This window comes from Capra hircus, chromosome 1 (genome assembly GCF_001704415.2).
Source record: "Capra hircus breed San Clemente chromosome 1, ASM170441v1, whole genome shotgun sequence".
Taxonomy (NCBI): Eukaryota; Metazoa; Chordata; class Mammalia; order Artiodactyla; family Bovidae; genus Capra; species Capra hircus.
In genome coordinates this window covers 90,953,770-90,974,302 of record NC_030808.1, presented here as the reverse complement: position 1 = coordinate 90,974,302, position 20,533 = coordinate 90,953,770, and the positions used below count along the sequence as shown (strand labels likewise).

Here is a 20,533-nt window from a genome sequence, read left to right as displayed (position 1 = left end):
GAGTCAGTGATGCCATATAACCATCTCATCCTCTGTCATCCCCTTCTCCTCCTGCCTTCAGCCTTTCCCAGCATCAGGGTCTTTTCAAATGAGTCGGTTCTTCACATCAGGTGGCCAAAGTATCGGAGTATCAGTCCTTCCAATGTATATCCAGGACTGATTTCCTTTGGGATTGACTGGTTGGATCTCTGAAGTCTAAGGAACTCTCAGAGTCTTCTCCAACACCAGAGTTCAAAAGCACCAATTCTTTGGTGCTCAACTTTCTTTATGGTCCAACTCTCACATCCAAACATGAGTACTTGAAAACCATAGATTAGACTAGATGGATATTTATTGGCAAAGTAATGCTTCTTCTTTTTAACATGTTTTCTAGGTTTGGCATAGCTTTTCTTCCAAGGAGCAAGTGTCTTTTAATTTCATGGCAACAGTCACGATCTACAGTGATTTAGGAGACTATGTAAATAAAGTCTCTCACTGTTTCCGTTGTCTCCCCATCTATTTGCCATGAAGTGGCAAATAACACTCTTAGTCTTTTGAGTGTTGAATTTTAAGCCAGATTTTTCACTCTTCTCTTTCACTTTCATCAAGAAGATATTTAGCTTCTCTTTCCTTACTTACATAACAGTGATGTCATCTGCATATCTGAGGTTATTGCTATCTCTCCCTGCAATTTTGATTCCAGCTTTTGCTTCATCAAGTCAAGCATTTTGCATGAGGTACTCTGCATAAAAGTTAAATAGACAAGGTGACAATATACAGTCTTTGTGAACTCCTTTCCCAATTTTGAACCAGTCTATTGACCAAGAGGAGCTAGCCCACAGCCAAGGTAAGGAGCACTGGCTGAGCTTTGCTGGAGCAGCCATGATGAGATACCCCAAGTCCAAGGTAAGAAAAACCCAAGTAAGAAAGTAGGCACTGAGAGAGGGCATCAGAGGGCAGACAGACTGAAACCACAATCACAGACAACTAGCCAATCTGATCACATGGACCACAGCCTTGTCTAACTCAATGAAACTAAGCCATGCTGTGTGGGGCCACCCAAGACGGACAGGTCATGGTGGAGATGTCTGACAGAATGTGGTCCACTGGAGAAGGGAATGACAAGCCACTTCAGTATTCTTTTTTTTTTTTTTTTTTATGTTTTATTTTTATTTTTTTATTTTTTGGAGTGAAAACTGACTTTTTCCCATCCTGTGACCACTGCTGAGTTTTCCATATTGCTGGCATCACTGAGAATGAAAATGTCATTTTTTTAAAAAGTGATCTGCTCATATTTAGTGAGCTCTTAGATCTGGTTTTGGCCATGATAAGTTACACTGGGTTGTTTTGCTGTCTTCCAAATGTTCTGAAATCCTCAGTTTGACATTATGTTTGCTTCTAACACTCTGCTTCGCTCACCGCATTTAAGTTTATTTAGAGAAAAATCATGAAGAGCAAAGCAAAATAGTGGATTTTAGATCTTAACTTTTAAAAATATCCCATCTCTTACCTTCTAAACAAGTCATAGAAATTATTGGCAGAAGTAGATTCGTATGTTGGAGAAGGCAATGGCAACCCACTCCAATATTCTTGCCTGGAAAATCCTGTGGATGGAGAAGCCTGGTAGGCTGCAGTCCATGGGGTCGCTAAGAGTCAGACATGACTGAGTGACTTCACTTTCACTTTTTACTTTCATGCATTGGAGAAGGAAATGGCAACCCACTCCAATATCCTTGCCTGGAGAATCCCAGGGACAGAGGAGCCTAGTGGGCTGCTGTCTATGGGGTCGCACAGAGTCGAACACGACTGAAGTGACTTAGCAGCAGTAGCAGCTGGCATATTGAGTGAAGCAGTTTGACAGCATCATCTTTTAGGTTTTGAAATGGCTCAACTGGAATTCCATCACCTCTACTAGCTTTGTTCGTAGTAGTGCTTCCTAAGGCCCACATGATTCTGCATTCCAAGATGTCTGACTCTAGGTGAGTGATCATACCATCATGGTTATCTGAGTATTTAAGATCTTTTTTGTATAGTTCTTCTGTGTATTCTTGCCACCTCTTCGTAATGTCTTCTATTTCTGTAGGTCCATATCATTCCTGTCCTTTATTGTGCCCATCTTTGCATGAAAATTTCCCTTGGTATCTCTAATTTTCTTGAAGAGATCTCTAGTCTTTCCCATTCTATTGTTTTCACCTGTTTCTTTCATCAATCACTTAGGAAGGCTTTCTTATCTATCCTTGATATACTTTGGAATTCTGCTTTCAAATAAGCATATATTTCCTTTTCTCCCCTGCCTTTCACTTCTGTTCTTTTCTCAGATATTTGTAAAGCTTCCTCAGACAACAATTTTGCCTTTTTGTGTTTCTTCTTCTTGGGGATGGTTTTGATCACCCCCTGCCACACAGTGTTAAGAACCTCCATCCATAGTTGTTCAGGCACTCTAGCTATCAGATCTAATGCCTTGAACCTATTTCTTACTTCCACTGTATACACATAAAAGATTTGATTTAGGTCATACCTGGATGGTCTAGTGGTTTTCCCTACTTTCTTCAGTTTAAATCTAAATATTGCAATCATGTGTTCATGGTCTGATCCATAGTCAGGTTCTGGTCTTGTTTTTGCTGATTGTACAGAGTTTCTCCATCTTTGGCTACAAAGAATACAGTCAATCTGATTTCAGTATTGACCATCTGGTGATGTCCATGTGTAGTCTTTTCTTGTGTTGTTGAAAGAGTGTGTTTGCTATGACCAGTGTACTCTCTTGGCAAAACTCTGTTACCCTGCCCTGCTTTATTTTCATACTCCAAGGCCAAACTTGCCTGTTATTCCAGGTAGAACTTGACTTCCTACTTTTGCATTCTATCCCCTATGATGAAAAGAACATCATTTTTTGGTGTTAGTTCTAGAAGGTCCTGTGGGTCTTCATAGAACCATTCACTTCAGCTTCTTTGGCATTAGTGGTTGGGGCATAGACTTGAATTACTGTAATATTGAATGGTTTTCCTTGGAAATGAACAGAGATCATTCTGTCATTTTTGAGAGTGCACCCAAGTACTGTATTTCAGACCCTTTTGTTGACAATGAAGGCTATTCCATTTCTTTTAAAGGGTCTGTGCCCACAGTAGTAAATATATTGTCATCTGAATTAAATTTGCCCATTCTAGTCCATCTTAGTTTACTTATTCCCAAAATGTTGATGTTCAATCTTGCCATCTCTTGTTTGACCACTTCCAATTTACCTTGATTCATGGACCTAAAATTCCAGGTTCCTATGCAATACTATTTACAGCATTGGAGTTTATTTCCATTGCCAATCACATCCAGAACTTGGTGTTTTATTTGGTTTTGGCTCAGCCTCTTCATTCTTTCTGGAGCTGTTTCTCACTCTTCTACAGTAACATATTAGGCACCTTCCGACCTGGGGAGTTCATCTTTCAGTGTCATATCTTTTTGCCTTTTCATACTCTTCATGGGGTTCTCAAGGCAAGAATACTGAAGTGGTTTGCTACTCCCTTCTCCAGTGGACTACATTTTGTCAGAACTCTCCACCTTGACCCATCCACCTTGGTTGACCCTACACTACATGGCTCATAGTTTCACTGAATTATACAAGGCTGTGATCCAAGGGATCAGTTTGGTTAGTTTTCTGTAATTGTGTATCTAGGTCTCGCTCTGATGGGCGGAGACATACTCAGCAAATCTTAATCCAATTTTATGTTGATGGGTGGGGCTGTTTTCCCTTCCTGTAGTTAGATCTGAGGCCAAACTATGATAGAGATAATGGTTGAAAGTGAAAGTGAAAGTGAAGTCACTCAGTCCTGTCTGACTCTTAGCGACCCCATGGACTGCAGCCTACCAGGCTCCTCCGCCCATGGGATTTTCCAGGCAACAGTACTGGAGTGGATTGCCATTGCCTTCTCCGTGTTGTGTCCTTGGGCTATGTCATTCTTTCAAAAGTTGTGCCCCTTTCCCGCCTGTTACATTTTGACAATATCAGCAATCTGTGCTTTGACAAGCCCTCCAGGTCACCATGGTGTATCTCAAACTTGAGAGCCACTCTTTTAGGGCCAGTTCTGACCAGGACAGGGAATTATTTTGGTAGCCCTGGACTTCGAAATGGCAACCCACTCCAGTATTCTTGCCTAGAGAATCCCAGGGATGAGGGAGACTGGTGGGCTGCTGTCTATGGGGTCGCACAGAGTCGGACACAACTGAAGCCACTTAGCAGCAGCAGGACTTCCAGCTGGTGGTGTTCAGAATTAATTGTGGGGCAATTACTGTTCTGGGCTTCCTCAGTGGCTCAGTGGTAAAGAATTTGCCTGCAATGCAGAATCTGCAGGAGACATGGGTTTGATGCATGGGTGGGGAAGATCCCCTGCAGAAGGCAATGGCAACCCACTCCAGTATTCTTGCCTGGAAAATGCTATGGACAGTGGAGCCTGGTGGGCTACAGTCCAGAGGGTCGCAAAGAGTCAGACACAAATTGAAGTGATGAGCATTAACATGGCTGTTCTATCTTGAGCCCTGATGTCATTATAAAAAGCTCAGCCTCTCTGTACATCGATGCCAAATCAAATCCTGGAGACAGAGTTTTGGGTGAAGTAGAAAAGAATCGCTCTGTTACTTTGCCAGGCAAAGGGAGACACACTAGGCTTCTGCCTTGAAAAAGCGTGCATCTCCCTCCTTCAAAAGACATGCCAGGACTGTTGTATTCAGTGCCCTTGATCCCACATCAGGCCACTGTCAACCCACCACTCAGCTGGAGAATCCTGGACACTCACAAGCAAGTCTGGCTCAGTCTCTTGTGGTATCACTGCACCTTTCTTCTGGGTTCTGGTATGCACAAGGTTTTGTCTGTGCCCTCCAAGAGTCTATTTCCCCAGTTCTATGGAAGATCTGTAATCAAATCCCACTGGCCTTTGAAGTCAAATTTCCTGTGGGTTCTCAATCCCTTTGCTGGATCCCCAGCTTGGGAAATCTGATGTGGGCTCTAGAACTTTTGCAACAGTGGGAGAACAGTTGTTTTGGAGCCCAGAAAATAAAGTCTGCCCCTGTTTCCATATTTTCCCCCTCTATTTGTCATGAAGTGATGGGACCAGATTCCAGAGTCTTAGTTTTTTAATGTTGAGTTTTAAGCCAGCTTTTTCACCCTCCTCTTTCACTTTCATCAAGCAACTCTTTAGTTTTTCGCTTTCTGCCATAAGGGTGGTGAAGTCTGTATATTCGAGGTTATTGATATTTCTCCTGGCAATCTTGATTCCAGCTTGTGCTTCATCCAATCCAGCGTTTCACATGAAGTACTCTGCATATAAATTAAATAAACACGGTGATAATATACAGCCTTGACATGCTCCTTTCCCAATTTTTAAATAGTCCATTGTTCCATGTTTGATTCTAACTGTTGCTTCATGAGCTGCATACAGGTTTCTTAGGGGGCAGGTTAGATGGTCTAGTATTTACATCTCTTGAAGAATTTTCCTGTTTGTTGTGATCCACATAGTCAAAGGCTTTAGCGTAGTTAATGAATCAGATGTTTTTCTGGACTCCCTTGCTTTTTCTATGATCTAATGTGAAGTGAATATTGCTCAATTGTGTCCAACTCTGTGATCCCATGGACTATACATTCTATGGAATTCTCCAGGGGACTGTCCCTTTTCCAGGGGATCTTCCCAACCCAAGGATTAAACCCAGGTGTCCTGCATTGAAGGCAGATTCTTTACTAACTGAGCCACCAGGGAAGCCCTATGATCTAATGGATGTTGGCAATTTGATCTCTGGTTTCTCTTCTTTTCTTAAATCCAGGTTGAACATCTGGAAGTTCTTGGTTCACTTGTTACTAAAGCCTAACTAGAAGCATTTAGAGCATTAACTTGCCAATATGTGAAACAAGAGCAATTGTGTGGTAGTTTGAACATTCTTTGGCATTGCCCTTTGGGATTGGAATGAAAACTGACCTTTTTCAGTCCTGTGGCCAGTGCCGAGAACTATTTATGTCTTCTGCCCATTTTCAGTTGAGTTGTTTTCTTTTGTTGTTGAGTTATATGAACTGTTTGTATACTTGTAAATTAAACCCTATTCAGTCTCATCATTTGCAAATATAGTCTGTAGGATGGGCTTCTCTGGCAGCTCAGTGGTAAAGAATCTGCCTACTAATGCAGGAGTTATGGGTTCCATCCCTGGGTTGCAAAAATCTGCTGGACAAGGTAATGGCAACCCACCTCAGTGTTGTTGCCTGGATAATCCCATGGACAGAGGAGCCTGGCAGACTACAATCTGTGGGATCAAAAAGAGTCAGACAACTAAACAATAACAACTGTCTCTAGAATGTCTTTTCATTTTGTTTATGGTTTTCCTGCTGTGAAAAAAACTTGTAACTTTGATAAAGTCCCATTTGTTTATTTTTATTGTTTTGGGGACTCACCTAAAAAAAAAATTCACAAGATCTAGGTAAGATTTACATCAGACAATGTTTTGTCTCTGTTCTCTTCTAAGAGTCTTAGGAATTTCTAGGAGTCTTATGTTCAAGTCCTTAAGTCATTTTGAGTTTATTTTTGTATATGATGAGAATGTATGTTTTAACTTTATTGATTTACATGTGGCTATCCAGCTTTCCCAACACTACTTGCTGAAGAGATAGTCATTTCCCTGTTGTACACCCTAGCCCTCACTTGTCAAAGATTAATTGACCATAGGGGTGTGGGTTTATTTCTGGGCTCTCTATTCTGTTTCATTGATCCATATGTCTGTTCTTGCACCACTATTTTGATTATGGTAGCTTTGTAGTATTGTCTGAAGTCTGGGAGGGTTATGCCTCTTGTTTGTTTGGTTTTTTCCCAGCATTGTGTTGGCAATTCTGGTTTGTTATGTTTCCATATAAATTTTAGGATTGTTTGTTCTAGCTCTGTGAAAACTGTCATGGGTAATTTGAAAGGGACCATGTTATATCTGTATGGGCTTCCGTTGTGGCTCAGATGGTAAAAAAAAATCTGCCTGCAATAAAGGAAACCCAAGTCTGATCCCTGGATCAATAAGATCCCCTAAAGAAGGGAATGGCAACCCACTCCAGCATTCTTGCCTGGAGAATTCCATGGACAGAGGAGCCCATGAACTGTAGTCCACAGAGGTGTAAACAGCTGGACAGACACACACACATATTAAGTCTATAGATTGCTTTGGGTAGTATGGTCATTTTAACAACATTGCAATATTATTTCTTCTAATTATGGGATATATTTCCATTTCTTTGAATCATCTTAAATTTCCTTTGTAAATGTTTTATAGTTCTCTGCATAGAAATCTTTCTCCTCCTTGGTGAGGTTTATTGTTTTTTTGTTTTTTTTGACTTTTCTTTTAACATTTTCTTTCTGATATTTCATTGTTACTGTAAAGAAATGAATTTATTTCTGCATGTTAATCTTATATCCTGCTACCTTGTTGAATTTGTTGATCAGTTCTACTAGTTTTTGCATAGAGTTTAGGGTTTTCTATATATAATATTATATCATCTACTTATAGTGATGATTTCACCTCTTCCCTTCCAATTTGGACACATTTATTTATTCATTTTTCTGACTGTTGTGGATGTCTTCAATACTACATTGATAGAAGAAATGAGATTGGGCCTTCTTGTCTCATTCCAGATTTTAGTGAGAATCTGGAATTTTCATCATTTAGTATTAGGTTGGCTGTGGGTTTGTCGTAAGTAGCTTTTGCTATCTTGCGATGTATTCCCTCCATATCCATTTGTTAAGAGTTTTTTCATGAAAGGATATTGAATTTCTTCAAAGGCTTTTTCAGCATCTATTGAGGTGATCATGTGATTTTTGTTTATGTAGTGTATCATACTGATTTATTTGTGGATGTTTAATCCTCCTATGAACGTGGAATGTATCTTACTTTGTTTTTGTATATGATATCTTTAATTTGTTGTTGGATTCAGTTTGCTAATATTTTGTTGAGAATTTTTGCATCTATATTTATCAAAAATATTGGCCTGTTTTTTAATTTTATGGTGATGTCTTTGGTTTTGGTATCCTTGGGAGTGTTCCTTCCTCTTCAATATTTTGGAAGAGTTTGAGAACGATTAGTATCAGTTCTTTGAATGTTTGGTGGAAGTTGCCTGTAGAGTCATCTGGTCCTGGACTTTTATTTATAGGGAGTTGTTTTTTTGTTTATTTTTAAAATTGAAGGATATTTGCTTTACAGAACTGTCTTGGTTTCTGCTGAACATCAACATGAATCAGCCATAGATATACATATGTCCCCTCCCTCTTGAGCCTCCTTCCCTATCCCATCCCTCTAGGTTGTTACAGAATTCCTGTTTGAGTTCCCTGAGTCATACAGCAAATTGCCAGTGGGAGTTTTAATATTACAGATTCTATTTGACTTTTAATGATCAGTCTGTCCAAAATTTGTATTCTTGATTCAATTTTGGTAAGCTGTGTATTTCTAGAAACTTGCCCATTTCTTCTAGCTTGTCAGATTTTTTATATATATAATTGTTCATAATATTTCCTTTTTTTTTTTTTTTATTTCTGCAGTATCAGTTGTTATGTCTCCTTCATATCTTATTTTGTTTATCTGAATTTTCTCTCTTAACTTCTTGGTAAGTCTGGCCACAGACTTGTCAATCTTGTTTACCCTTATAGATAACCAGCTCTTGGTTTTATTGATGTTTTTCTATTTTTAATCTTAATTTACTTCCTCTCTGATCTTTATTATTTCCTTCATTCTGCAACTTGTGTTTTAGCTTATTCTTTTTCAAATTATTTTAAGTGGTAGGTTTATTCATTTGAGATTTTTCCTGTTCTTTTTATGGAAGGCCTGTATCAATATGAACTTCCCTCTAAGAACAGTTTTTGCTGTGCACCATAGATTTTTTATGGCTGTGTTTTCATTGTCATATGTCTCAAAGTGTTTTAAATTTTGTCTTTGATTTCATCATTGACTTCTTAGTTTTTTAGCATGATGTTTTTAGTCTTCATGTAATTGGTTTTTTTTTTCTCATTTGTTTTTCTGGGGCTGATTTCTATTTTCATGCCATTATGATCAGAAAAGATGCTTAAGATAATTTCTATACTCAAATTTGTTGATGATTGTTTTGTACTCTAGTAAGCGGTCAATCCTAGAGAATCTTCCATGAGCACTTGAAAAGAATGTGTATTCTGCTTTTTTGGATGTAATGTCCTGAAAATATAATTAGGTCTAACTGTTCTATTGCATCATTTAGGATCTGTTGCCTCACTGAATCTCTGTCTCTAAGATCTGTCCATTGATGTAAGTGAGGTGTTATGATCTCCTACTATTTACTGTGTTGCTTTCAGTTTCTCCCTTTATGTTTATTAGTATTGTTTCATATATTTGGGTGCTTTTATATTAGGTTTATATTAATCAGCATTAAATCCTCTTCTTGTATTGATTCTTTTATCATTATATAGTATCCTTCTTTATCTTTCCTTGTGGGCTTTGTTTTAAAGACTATTCTGTCTAATATGAGTACTGAAACCCCTGATCTCATGTCATTTCTGTTTGAAACATCTGTTTCCATTCCGTCACTTTTAATCTATGTGTGTCCTTTGCCCCAAAGTGGATCTCTTGTAGGCAGCATATTGTAGACGCTTGCTTTTTCTTTCTTTCTTTCTTTCTTTCTTTCTTTTTTTTTTTTTAATCCAATAAGCCACTCTGTGTGTTTTGATTGGAGCATTTAAGCTTTGTTTTTCCATTGACTTTACATTTCTTCTCTGTCCCGTTTTTCTTTTGTGGTTTAATGATTTTCTTTTGTATTATACTTATGTTCTTTTTGGCTTTAGTGAATTGATTGTATATTTTTGATTTGTGGTTACCCTGTTTTTCGAGTATGTTAAACCCTTCCTATATCTACTTGCCCTAGACTGTTAGTCATATAGTCTCAAATGCATTCTGCTGGGGGTGGGGGGAATACCCTGCATTTGCTTACTCTCCTCCCCCATATTTTATGATTTTCATGTCCTCTTTTACATCTTTATGTTCGTCCTTCTGCTGTTCATTGTGATTATCATTACTTTCATAGAAAATTTGATTTTTTTAAATCTTTGTACTGACTTAAGTGATTTATTTTCCAATTGTAATTTTCTCTTCCCTGTATATTCTTACTTATTTTGAATTTAGAGAAAGACCTTTCAGTATTTCCTTTAGAATAGTTTTGCTTGTCTGAGAAATTCTTTATCTCTTCTCCTATTCTAAATGATAATCTTGCTGGTAGGGTATCCTAGGTTGCAGATTATTCCCTTTCAGGGTTTTGAGTGTATCTTTCCCATCCATTCTGGCTTGCAACATTTCTGAGAAGTCACCTGATAGTCTTATGGGGGTTCCCTTGTAATAAACTCTTTTGTTTCTCTCTTGTTGCCTTTAGAATACTCTCTTTAACTTTTCCAAACATTAATTATAATATGTCTTGTTGTAGGGCTGTTTGGGACCTTCTATGCTTCCTCAATATTTGTTTCTTTCTTTACGTTTAGGAAGGGTTCAGTTCAGTAAATATATTTTTGATCTCTTTTCTCTTTTCCTTCTGGAATCTCTATTAAGCATAGGTTGGCATGCTTTAGATTGTCCCATAGATCTTTCATATTGCTTTAATTTTCTTTTTATTAATTTGGCTTTCTATCTTCTGTCTTTATTGGGTGATTTCCATTATCCTATCTTTCAGGTCAATTGTTCATTCTTTTGCATTATTCGTTCTGCTATCCATTGCCTTCAGCTCGGCTTTTTTCTCTCCAAATGAATTTTCTAATTTTTCTTGGTTCCTATTTATAGTTTCTAGTTCCTTTTTTTTTTTCAATAATCTGAATTTCTCTTGATAGACTTTCTTAACTCCTTCAGTATTCTCATTGTCTCCTTTTAGAAACCAGTGTATTAGACTGAAGAGGTCTGTTTCATCATTTGTTCTCTCAGGGGAAGTCTCTTGGTCTTTTAACTGGGAGTCGTGCTTTCGCTTCTTTTTTCCTTATATTCCTCCTACTCTGTGAGTTTAGGAGAAATAATTATCTACTGTGGTTGTGGAGGGCTATTTATGTGTGGGGCTGTTCCTGTGTAGCTTCTTTGGGTTTAGTATATTTGATGCAAGGGCTGTTTTTAGTACAGTTGCCTGTCTTCTCTTTCCTCCATGTGTGCTGGTCATTATCCCCTTGATAGGAGTTAAGCAGATACAGTGACTAGTGCCCACTCCTGGGGTTCTCAGTGGTGGCAGTTCAGGCACACCTCTGAGCATGCAGTGGGAGTGGGTATAGCTTGTGACCACTCCTGGAGTCTCGGAAGGAGACACTGGTGGCCTGTGACCACTCTTGACATCCAACTCTGGAGCCAATGAAGGCAGTGTCCTGCCCTCTGTAGGCATGAAGGGAAAGGCTATAATCTGTACCTCATTCATCCCATGCCCTCCAAACGATGGTGACTGGCCTATCAGGTGGTCCAGGGTTCCTCTTAGTAAACCGCCAGCCACAGTTTCATAGGATTCCCACTCCCTCAGTCTGTCTCAGCACAGTCAACCTCAGTCCTTCCCCCAGGTCCAATCACTGAAGCCCAGGTTCCAGCATCCATCCCCCTCCAGCATTGGCAGACACGCATGTCAGGCTGGGGAGTGCAGGGCAGCGGCACCATCCGTGCAGTTATCCATCTGCTGTGGCTGCCACAAACAGGCTGCCGTGCTCTCCTCTGAGACTCAGAGGCTCCCCTTCTGTCCCAGCCACTCTTCGTGGTGGTGAGGGGGCTTCTCTAGGTACAGGAACCTTTCTTCTTTCACAGCTCTCTCGCAGGGGCACAGCTTCTGACCCAACTCCCCCCTTTTTTTTTTTTCCAATGTTTTTTCATACCCAGTTACATGGAGATTTTCTTGGTCTTTCAGTAGTCTGAGGTCTTCTTCCAGTGTTCAGCAGATATTCTGTGAGGGTCGTTCTACATATAGATGTATTTTTGATATATTTCTGGGAGAAGGTGAGCTTTATGTGCTACTACTCTGCCATCTTGATCACTCCCTAATTCTTTTACCCTTTATATTACCCCTTTCCTTGTTCTTCAGAGGTTTGAGATGCCAGCCCATGGAAAGTAAAACTAGCTCCAGATTCATAAGCACTGCAAAATAAAATTGGGAATCCTTATGAAAGTATATATGGGGAGGAGTGTGATACAGTAGCAGGGAGGGGAGGCATGAGTTGGGGGAAGTGATAAGAAATAATGTCTATGAGAATAAAATCATTAGCAAAGCTGTTTAAGTATTTTGTGCGTGCCTTGAGCAAATGAGCTGGTACTAATTTGTATTTAGTTTGTGTGCTCTGATAATACCAATAGTAACTTGTGTTTATATAGTGACTTAAATACTTAGAAAGTAAAATGACCATTTCCCCAAGGAAGCTGGAGAACATCAATATTAAGTAATCTGTTCATGTCCACATTGATGGTAATTAAATAAACCAGGCTCTTATATTTTCTTTATACCAAGTCGTGGTCTTCAGATGCCATGTATTATGCGAAACTTCAAGATAATTGTATCTATCCTTACAGAAATCTCTAGCTCCCAGTTCATTTTGTTTGGTCAAATGGATTATTAAACCTGAACTGTTAAGAACCTCAATTAGTTCTCTGGCATTCACTATGCCTTAAATGAAGTGTTGTTGTGTTTTTTTTAATAGTCTTAGTTTGGGGGGGGGGGTAATTATCAGTAGAATTTTAATTCTATATAGTTTAATTTAACCTATATTTACCCTAAAATAACTTTTTAATTTTTGTTCCCTTTTTATGCAATTATTATTGATATTTAGTAAGAAAGTAAAAGAAATAGCACTTGTTGATGTTCATTATGCACTAAATATCTTTCGGAATGATTTTGTAGACATAATTTAATACTGTATCTCAAATAAGACATTATCTTATAATTCAATATAAACTCAACAAGATTTTTAATAAATGACTGCCATATATCAAGTATTGTGCTAGGGTACAGAGATACAAAGAGAGAAAACATATTTGCTGTTTGTGTGGGGTTCTTTTCAGTCAAGGAAAGAGAGACAATGAAAGTAAAGCTAAAATATTGCATATGCTATGATCACAGTATATAATTTGTATATTCATTCATTATGGTTTGTCAGGCACAGTTTTAAGTGCTGGGAAATGACATCTAATGACAGTGAATGAAACAGATAAAAATCTCTTCCCTCACAGAGCTGGCATTCTAGTATTCATCCTAAGGATCACAAGGGAAAATCATTTGGGATCATAGAAATGGCTATTAGGAATCTTTGGAACATCAGTTATATATCAAAATGATTGAGTGAACCTCTGGGAGTAAAGCTACCTTTCACTCTGTAACCTCATATCCCTGAAGTAATGCACAGGGTATACTGTGGTGGCAGGTTTCTACTATCAGGGTCCTTTCTGAAACCAACCAGTTCCTAAAGCTGTCAATTTTCTCCACCTGCACCATCATGAAAGATAAATTCATTTAAGGCCAAATAAGGTAGAATGGTACAATTTGTCTCACTTGATTCAGTGGTAATGTCTTCAATTCTGTGGTGTATGTTAGATCAGAAGAGATTTTTCTTTCTTAAATGGAAGACTCTTAAGGATGTCGAACTAGTTTTCTCTGTTGTTCAGTCTTTCAATTCTAGTATAATCCAAATGTGCCTTTATCCTTCTTTTTCTTTCCTTGTGCAAAAAGATATCTATAGGTTTTCTATGTTAATATTATGATAATTTAATAATTTAAGAGAAATCATATCTTCATAAATTGTCATTATTAATATTGTTTCTCAAGAGGCTGGATATTCTCGATGAACAAAAATATCTCTGCTTGCATCCTCAAGTTTAGTTGTAAAATCAAACAAGATTACTAATAAATGTGGAACACACACTGAAAATATCAAATGCCAAAACCCTGTGAACTCCTATAATTGATTGTATTCATATTGTTAATTTTAGTGAACAGAGAGCTACAAAGAAAGCTCTTTCTTTGTAGCCTTCATTAAAACCACTTGTTTCTTTACATGGTTGTCATTTTTTTAAATATTTTTTATTAGATGTTTTTCTAAAAATATTGAGTCTACTTTATTTAGTCAGTAAACAATTACTGAATGTCAGAACTATGCTGGGCTATAATGAAATTGACATATAAAATCATTCACATCAAATAAAGGTGAGAGGAAATAAAGATCACTATGTTAAAGGTTGGTATTAATAATTCTGTGACAGACATATTTTATACTACAGTTATGATTCTAATCTACTTTTCATTTTCTTAGCACATAACATCTCTACAGTGCTTCTTAAACATTAAGATATAAGGAATAGTCTGAGTAGCATGTTGAAATTGTGGTTCCTGGGCCCTAGAGAAATTCAGAAGGTCTAGGAATCTGCATTTTCACAAAACACAGGTGCTTTGGAAGCTGTGATCTTTACGCTTAGACTTCACTTGGAGAAAGTGTCCCTTTGCAGCCTTTCCTTTTGCAGAGTCTTTCCCAGGCGAAGGTTCCATGAGGTCCCTTTTCTGTCTTCTACCTACTTATCACAATGCCATGCTTTCAGGATTGTCAGTTGAGATTTACCAGATTCATTTCAGTATGTTGACTTGAAGTAGTCCTCTGCAGTGCAGTGTTGACCTTGTTGGAGTCAGTTGTAGCTAGGCTGAGAATGGATGAGGCAATAGTCAGTGGTGTCAAAAACTGCCTCTAATGGTGGGGCTATCTGGAAGATGATGAAAGGCCCCCCATAGCATGATAAAAGAAAGCTTTTTAAACAAGTTTAAGCACCAGCTAGGAACTGCTTACCTGTAGGGGAGTACTTTACAAGTATTAATTATTGAACTCTCAATAAAAAAAATCTATGGCAACCCACTCCAGTATTCTTGCCTGGAGAATCCCATAGACAGAGGAGCTTGGTGGGCTACAGTCCACGGGTCGCAAAGAGTCGGACACTACTGAGTGACACTCACTTATAAAGCAAGTACTACTATATGTTTGTTTCACATGAGGACATTGAGGCAAAATAACCCAGCATCACAAAGCTATTATACTATGTGGTAGAGCAAGGATTTGAACCCAAGTGGTCTCATTCTAGGATTTGGCAGCATAATTACTATACGATGTAGCCCTTCCCTTAGTCAAAGGAATATTCTTTGATCCTTTTGCTACCACCATTTTATCAGAATGACTTCCAGTAAGTTACACAAACAGATGGAAAAACAAACAAACAAAAATCATCTCAAAAGGAAAATGATATAAACATTACATAGGATAGGTTTTAGTGTATTTTCAGATCAAAGGTGTATTTCAGCTTCAAATTACAGGAATACTCTAGTAAAGCAAACAGACCCCAGTAGACATACAACATAGAGTAACATATTCTCAGAAGAGAAGATAATTCCTTTTACAGTTTTTTTTTTCTCCTTGAAACACAGGATATTCCATTAAGAGTATGAATTTAAAGTCAGAAAGATCAGTCTTCTAATTCTTACCTATCAGTTACTTTATGATCTGCGGCAGTTTGCCTGCCTTTACTCTCAGCTTCTATGAAAAGACATGCCAATACAATGTTTGGTGAATATTAAATGAGATAATTGTGTGAAGTGTCTGTGTCAAATGGCTTGACAGTGTCGAGCATGTTGCATTCTTTCAACAATCAGTTTATATTTACTGGTGATATTATTATCAGCAGTGGGTTTCCTTGGTGGCTCAGATGGTAAAAATCTGCTTACAATGCAGGAGACCTGGGTTTGATCTCTAGGTTGGGAAAATCCCCTGGAGAAGGAAATGGCAACCCACTCCTGTTCTCTTGCCTGGAGAATCCTACGGATAGAGGACCCTGGTGGGCTGCAGTTCATGGGTTCCCAAAGAGGCAGACATGACTGAGTGACTAACACACAGTAGTCATAAATTTAATACTCAGTAGAATGTATTAGAATATTTTTGGTGGAAAGATTTTAAAAGTTGAATTGATGGTAAATCTTCCTTTTGACATCATGATTATAAAATGTTTATATTGTGCCTTTGAGATGCTCTGATCTATGACTGGCCTACTTATCTTTACCAGGTGATCAAACCAGCACCCCTCAACTGCTAGCCCTGGCCTCACGCCTGCGGGAGAGTGCTGAACTCTTTCAGTCAGATGAGATGCGTCCTGCTAACGACCCCAAGGAAAGAGCTCCCATTCGTGTGCGGATGCTGAATGACATTCTCCAGGACATGGAGAAGAGCTTCCTAGTGCAGCATGCACCACCAGGGTTTTACAGGTAGGAAGTGTGCTCAAATTTGGTATTTTCATGCCTGTCAACGAAATATTTGTGTTTAACTTTCAGAATATGATATGTACCTTCTGGGAACATGAGGCTGTTTTTTTTTGTTTTTTTTTTTTTGTTTTTTTTTTTTAATGTGAAGTAGTTATTTTATCTACAATTTGAGGCCCATTCTCCTACCCTCAAAGCAAAGTTCAACTGCATACATGGTGAATAAAGAAAGCTTTAGTTTTCTTTATATCTGTAGATATTGATATTATCTGTAGATATGGATATCTATACCTATGATACTACTTGGGTTTCCCAGATGACGCTAGTGATAAAGAACCTGCCTGCCAATGCAGAAGACATAAGAGACGAGGGTTTGATCCCTAGGTTGGGAAGATTCGCTGGAGAGAGAATGGCTGTTCACTTCAGTTTTTGCCTGGAGAATGCCATGGACAGAGGAGCCTGGCGGGCAGTCCATGGGGTTGCAAAGAGTCAGACATGATTGAAGTGACTTAACAGAGCACAGCATGTGATACTAGTTAGCTGTATCATCTAAAAAATGACTAAGAATTTTTACATTAAATTCAATGTGAATCAAATGTGATATAGCTACTGAAAAACTAAATGTGTTGTAGGTTGTATTGGGAGAAATACTGAATCAGCAGATGAGCCTATGTTTTTATCCTAGTAAGTCTATGTTTACAACTTTGTGTTTAATTCTAGAAACTATCTACATTTTAAGAGGGAATTAAATATGTTTAATAACTGACTCAATGGCATGAATTTGTGCAAAGTCCCAGAGATAGTGGAGGACAAAGGAGCTTGGTGCTATAGCCCATGGGGTTGCAAAGTATGACTTAGTGGCTGAAGAACAACAGCAAAATATTTAGGGGGGAGAGGAATTTATAGGAAAGTTGCAGCAACCAAGTTATGAGACATATTTGGTTAGAGGGCCGCAATACAGTGATTTCTGAAAATATTTTCACAATTTTAACAGATACTTTAATAAAACATTGTCATATTCAATTTAATCTCTTAGAGGATCACACAAGCACATACTTGTTTTTCTGGTTCTCAGAAATAGTAGAAATGAAACAAAGAGGACAAGTAGAGTTTCAAAAAATAAAACATTTTAATTTTTTAAATTGGTAACATTCATTGACTTCTTAATATGGATACTTAATTTGGATACTATGTTAAACCCATTCCATGCATTAATTAATTTAATCCTGACAAAGGGTCAATGGATCAGATATTCTTAGGGTCTCCATTTTACAGATGAGGAAACTGGGCTCAAAAATGCTAAATGTCATGCTAAATGACTTGCCAAAATAGTAAAGCAGACTTGAGAATATCCTGTCTCTCACTTTACTAATAAAATGTTTTTTGTTTTTTGTTTTTTTACTTTATATTGGAGAATAGTTGATTAGCAAAGTGTTAGTTTCAGGTGTACATCAAATTAATTTAATCATATTTCAGTCACATCTTTTCCAAACTCTTTCATACTTAGGTTGTTAGAGAGTATTGAGCATCATGACCTAGGCTATACAGTTTGTTTTGTAAATAAGTTAATTTGTATCACCTTTTTTAGATACTGCAATAAGTGATACCATAGATATGTGTCTTTGTCTGACATTTCAGTGAGTATGATCATCTCCAGGTACATCCATGTTGCTACAAATGGCATTATTTCATTCTTTTTAATGGCTAAGAAGTATTCTATTGTACATATGAACCACATCTTCTTTTTCTATTACTCTGTCAATGGACATTTAGGTGGCTTCCATGTCTTGGCTATTGTAAACAACACCGCAATGAACATGGGGTGCATGCATCCTTTCAAATCACGGTTTCTTCCAGATATATATGTTCAGGAGTGGGACTGCTGGATCATATGCTGGATCTATCTTCAGTTTCTTAAGGAAGCTTCATATGGTTCTCTATAGTGCCTGGACCAATTTTCATTCCCACCAAGAGCACAGGAGGGCTCCCTTTTCTACACATCTTCTCCAGCATTGACTGCAGATGTTTTGATGATGGCCATTCTGACCTGTGTGAGATGATGTCTCACTGTAGCTTTGATCTGCAGATCTCGCTGTAGTTTCGATTTGTGGATAAATTGAAAAAGCCCTGCAACCTTGGGATCCCACTTGATCATGGTGTGTAACAATTTTAACATGTTGTTGGATTCATTTTGCTAGTATTTTGTTGAGGATTTTTACATGTATATTCATCAGTGATATTAACCTGTACTTTTCTGTGGTGTCTTTGTCTGTTTTTGGTATCAGAGTGATGGTAGCCTCACAGAACGTGTTTGGAAGTGTTCCTTCCTCTGAAATACTTTGAAATACGTCAGAAAAATAAGTGTTAGCTTCAGAAGGATAGGTGCTAACTCTCCTCTAAGTGTTTGGCAGGACTTATCTGTGAAGCCCTCTGATCCTGGACTTTTGTTTCTTGAAGTGAAAGTGAAGTCGCTCAGTCGTGTCCCACTCTTTGCAACCCCGTCGACTGTAGCCCACCAGGCTCCTCTGTCCATGGGATTCTCCAGGCAAGAATACTGGAGTGGGTTGTCATTTCCTTCTCCAGGGGATCTTCCCGACCCAGGGATCAAACCCAGGTCTCCCGCATTGCAGGCAGACACTTTAACCTCTGAGCCACCAGGGAGGTTTTTTTTGCTTCTGTTTTATTTTGTAATGTTCCCTAAACTCTATTATGATAACTTCTTTACAAATGTTTATCCCTGAATTTTCCCCTTGAAAAACATTAGTTATGAGTATAAAAACATGCATTTATACCAAGTTCAGTTGTGGGGCTTTTGGTTTTGAGCTACTGTTGTTGTTCAGCCACTGCAAGTTGTGTCACTCTGCAACCCCACGGACAGCAGCATACCAGGCCTCCCTGTCCATCACCATCTCCCAGAGTTTGCCTAAGTTCACATCCATAGAATTAGTGATGCCATACAACCATCTTATCCTCAATCACCTGTTCTCTTTCTGCCTTCCATCTTTCAAAGCATCAGGGTCTTTTCCAATGAATCAGCTGTTCACATCAGGTGGCCAAATTATTGGAGCTTCAGCTTTAGCATCAATCATTCCAATGAATATTCAGGGTTGATTTCCTTTAGGATTGACTGGTTTGATCTCTCTAAGGGACTCTCAAGAATCTTCTCCAACACCAGAGTTTGAAGGCATCAATTCTTTGGTGCTCTGCCTTCCTTATGATCCAACTCTCACATCTGTGCATGACTGCTGGAAAGGCCATGGCCTTGGCTATATGGACCTTTGTTGGCACAGTGATTTTTTTTTTTTTTTTTTTGCTTTTTGATATGCTGTCTAGGTTTGTCATAGCTTTTCTTCCAAGGAGCAGGTGTCTTTTAATTTCACGGCTGTAGTCATTTCTACAGTGATTTTAGAACCCCAAAGAGGAAATAAGTTACTGCTTCCACCTTTTCCCCTTCTGTTTGGCATGAAGTGATGGGGCTGGATGCCATGATCTCAGATTTTTTTTTTTTTTTAATACTGAGTTTTAAGCCAATGTTTTCACTCATTTTTTACCCTCATCAAGGGGCTCCTAGTTCCCCTTCGTTTTTTGCCATTAAACTGGTTTTATCTGAATATCTGAGGTTGTTGATATTTCTCCTAGCAATCTTGATTCCAAATTGTAACTCATCCATCCTGGCATTTTCCATGATGTGCTCCCATAAGTTTAATAAACAGGGTGACAATAAACAGCCTTGTCATACTCCTTTCTCAATTTTGAACCAATCAGTTGTTCCAAATAAGGTTCTAACTGTTGCTTCTTGACCCATATACAGGATTCTCAGGAGACAGGTAAGACGGTCTGGTATTCCCATCTCTTTGAGCTATACATTATATAATTTAGAATCAGTGACTCTCTGCTTGTAATAAAATGCTAGCAAGTTGATCTTTAAAATTTTTGGCATCTTGAAATTGAAAATTGACTAATCGTGTCTACCTGGACCTTAAGGGAAAAAGCAGAAGAAACGCTGGTGCTTGTTTCAGTTTTTTCACAGGACAGTATATACTCCAGTGTACACTCCAGTACTCATCTGGTGTACAGTCCAAGTACACATCTGGAACACATATGTATCACTTGTACCTTGTATACAGTCCCATGTACAGTAGTGTACAGCCAGCGTACATTGTGTACAGTCCAGTGTACAGTCCATGCACATCCAATGTATACTGTATACAGTCAGTGTGCAGTATAGTGTAAAGCCAGCGTACATAGTGCATTCTAGTATACATCCAGTGTACAGTCTAGTAAACACTCCAGTGCTCATCTGTACAG

At 38.4% G+C, this 20,533-nt stretch overlaps 1 protein-coding gene across 2 annotated transcripts in view; it reads left to right on the top strand.

Moving 5' to 3' along the window:
• The window catches only part of NAALADL2 (N-acetylated alpha-linked acidic dipeptidase like 2), a 1,631,204-nt gene that overhangs the window by 1,543,763 nt on the left and 66,908 nt on the right, over nucleotides 1–20,533 (top strand). For both annotated transcript variants that reach the window (XM_013964525.2, XM_005675296.3), the window contains one exon: nucleotides 16,033–16,231. In XM_013964525.2, coding sequence (XP_013819979.2) covers nucleotides 16,033–16,231 — 199 coding nt within the window. The remainder of the gene's footprint in view (nucleotides 1–16,032; nucleotides 16,232–20,533) is intronic.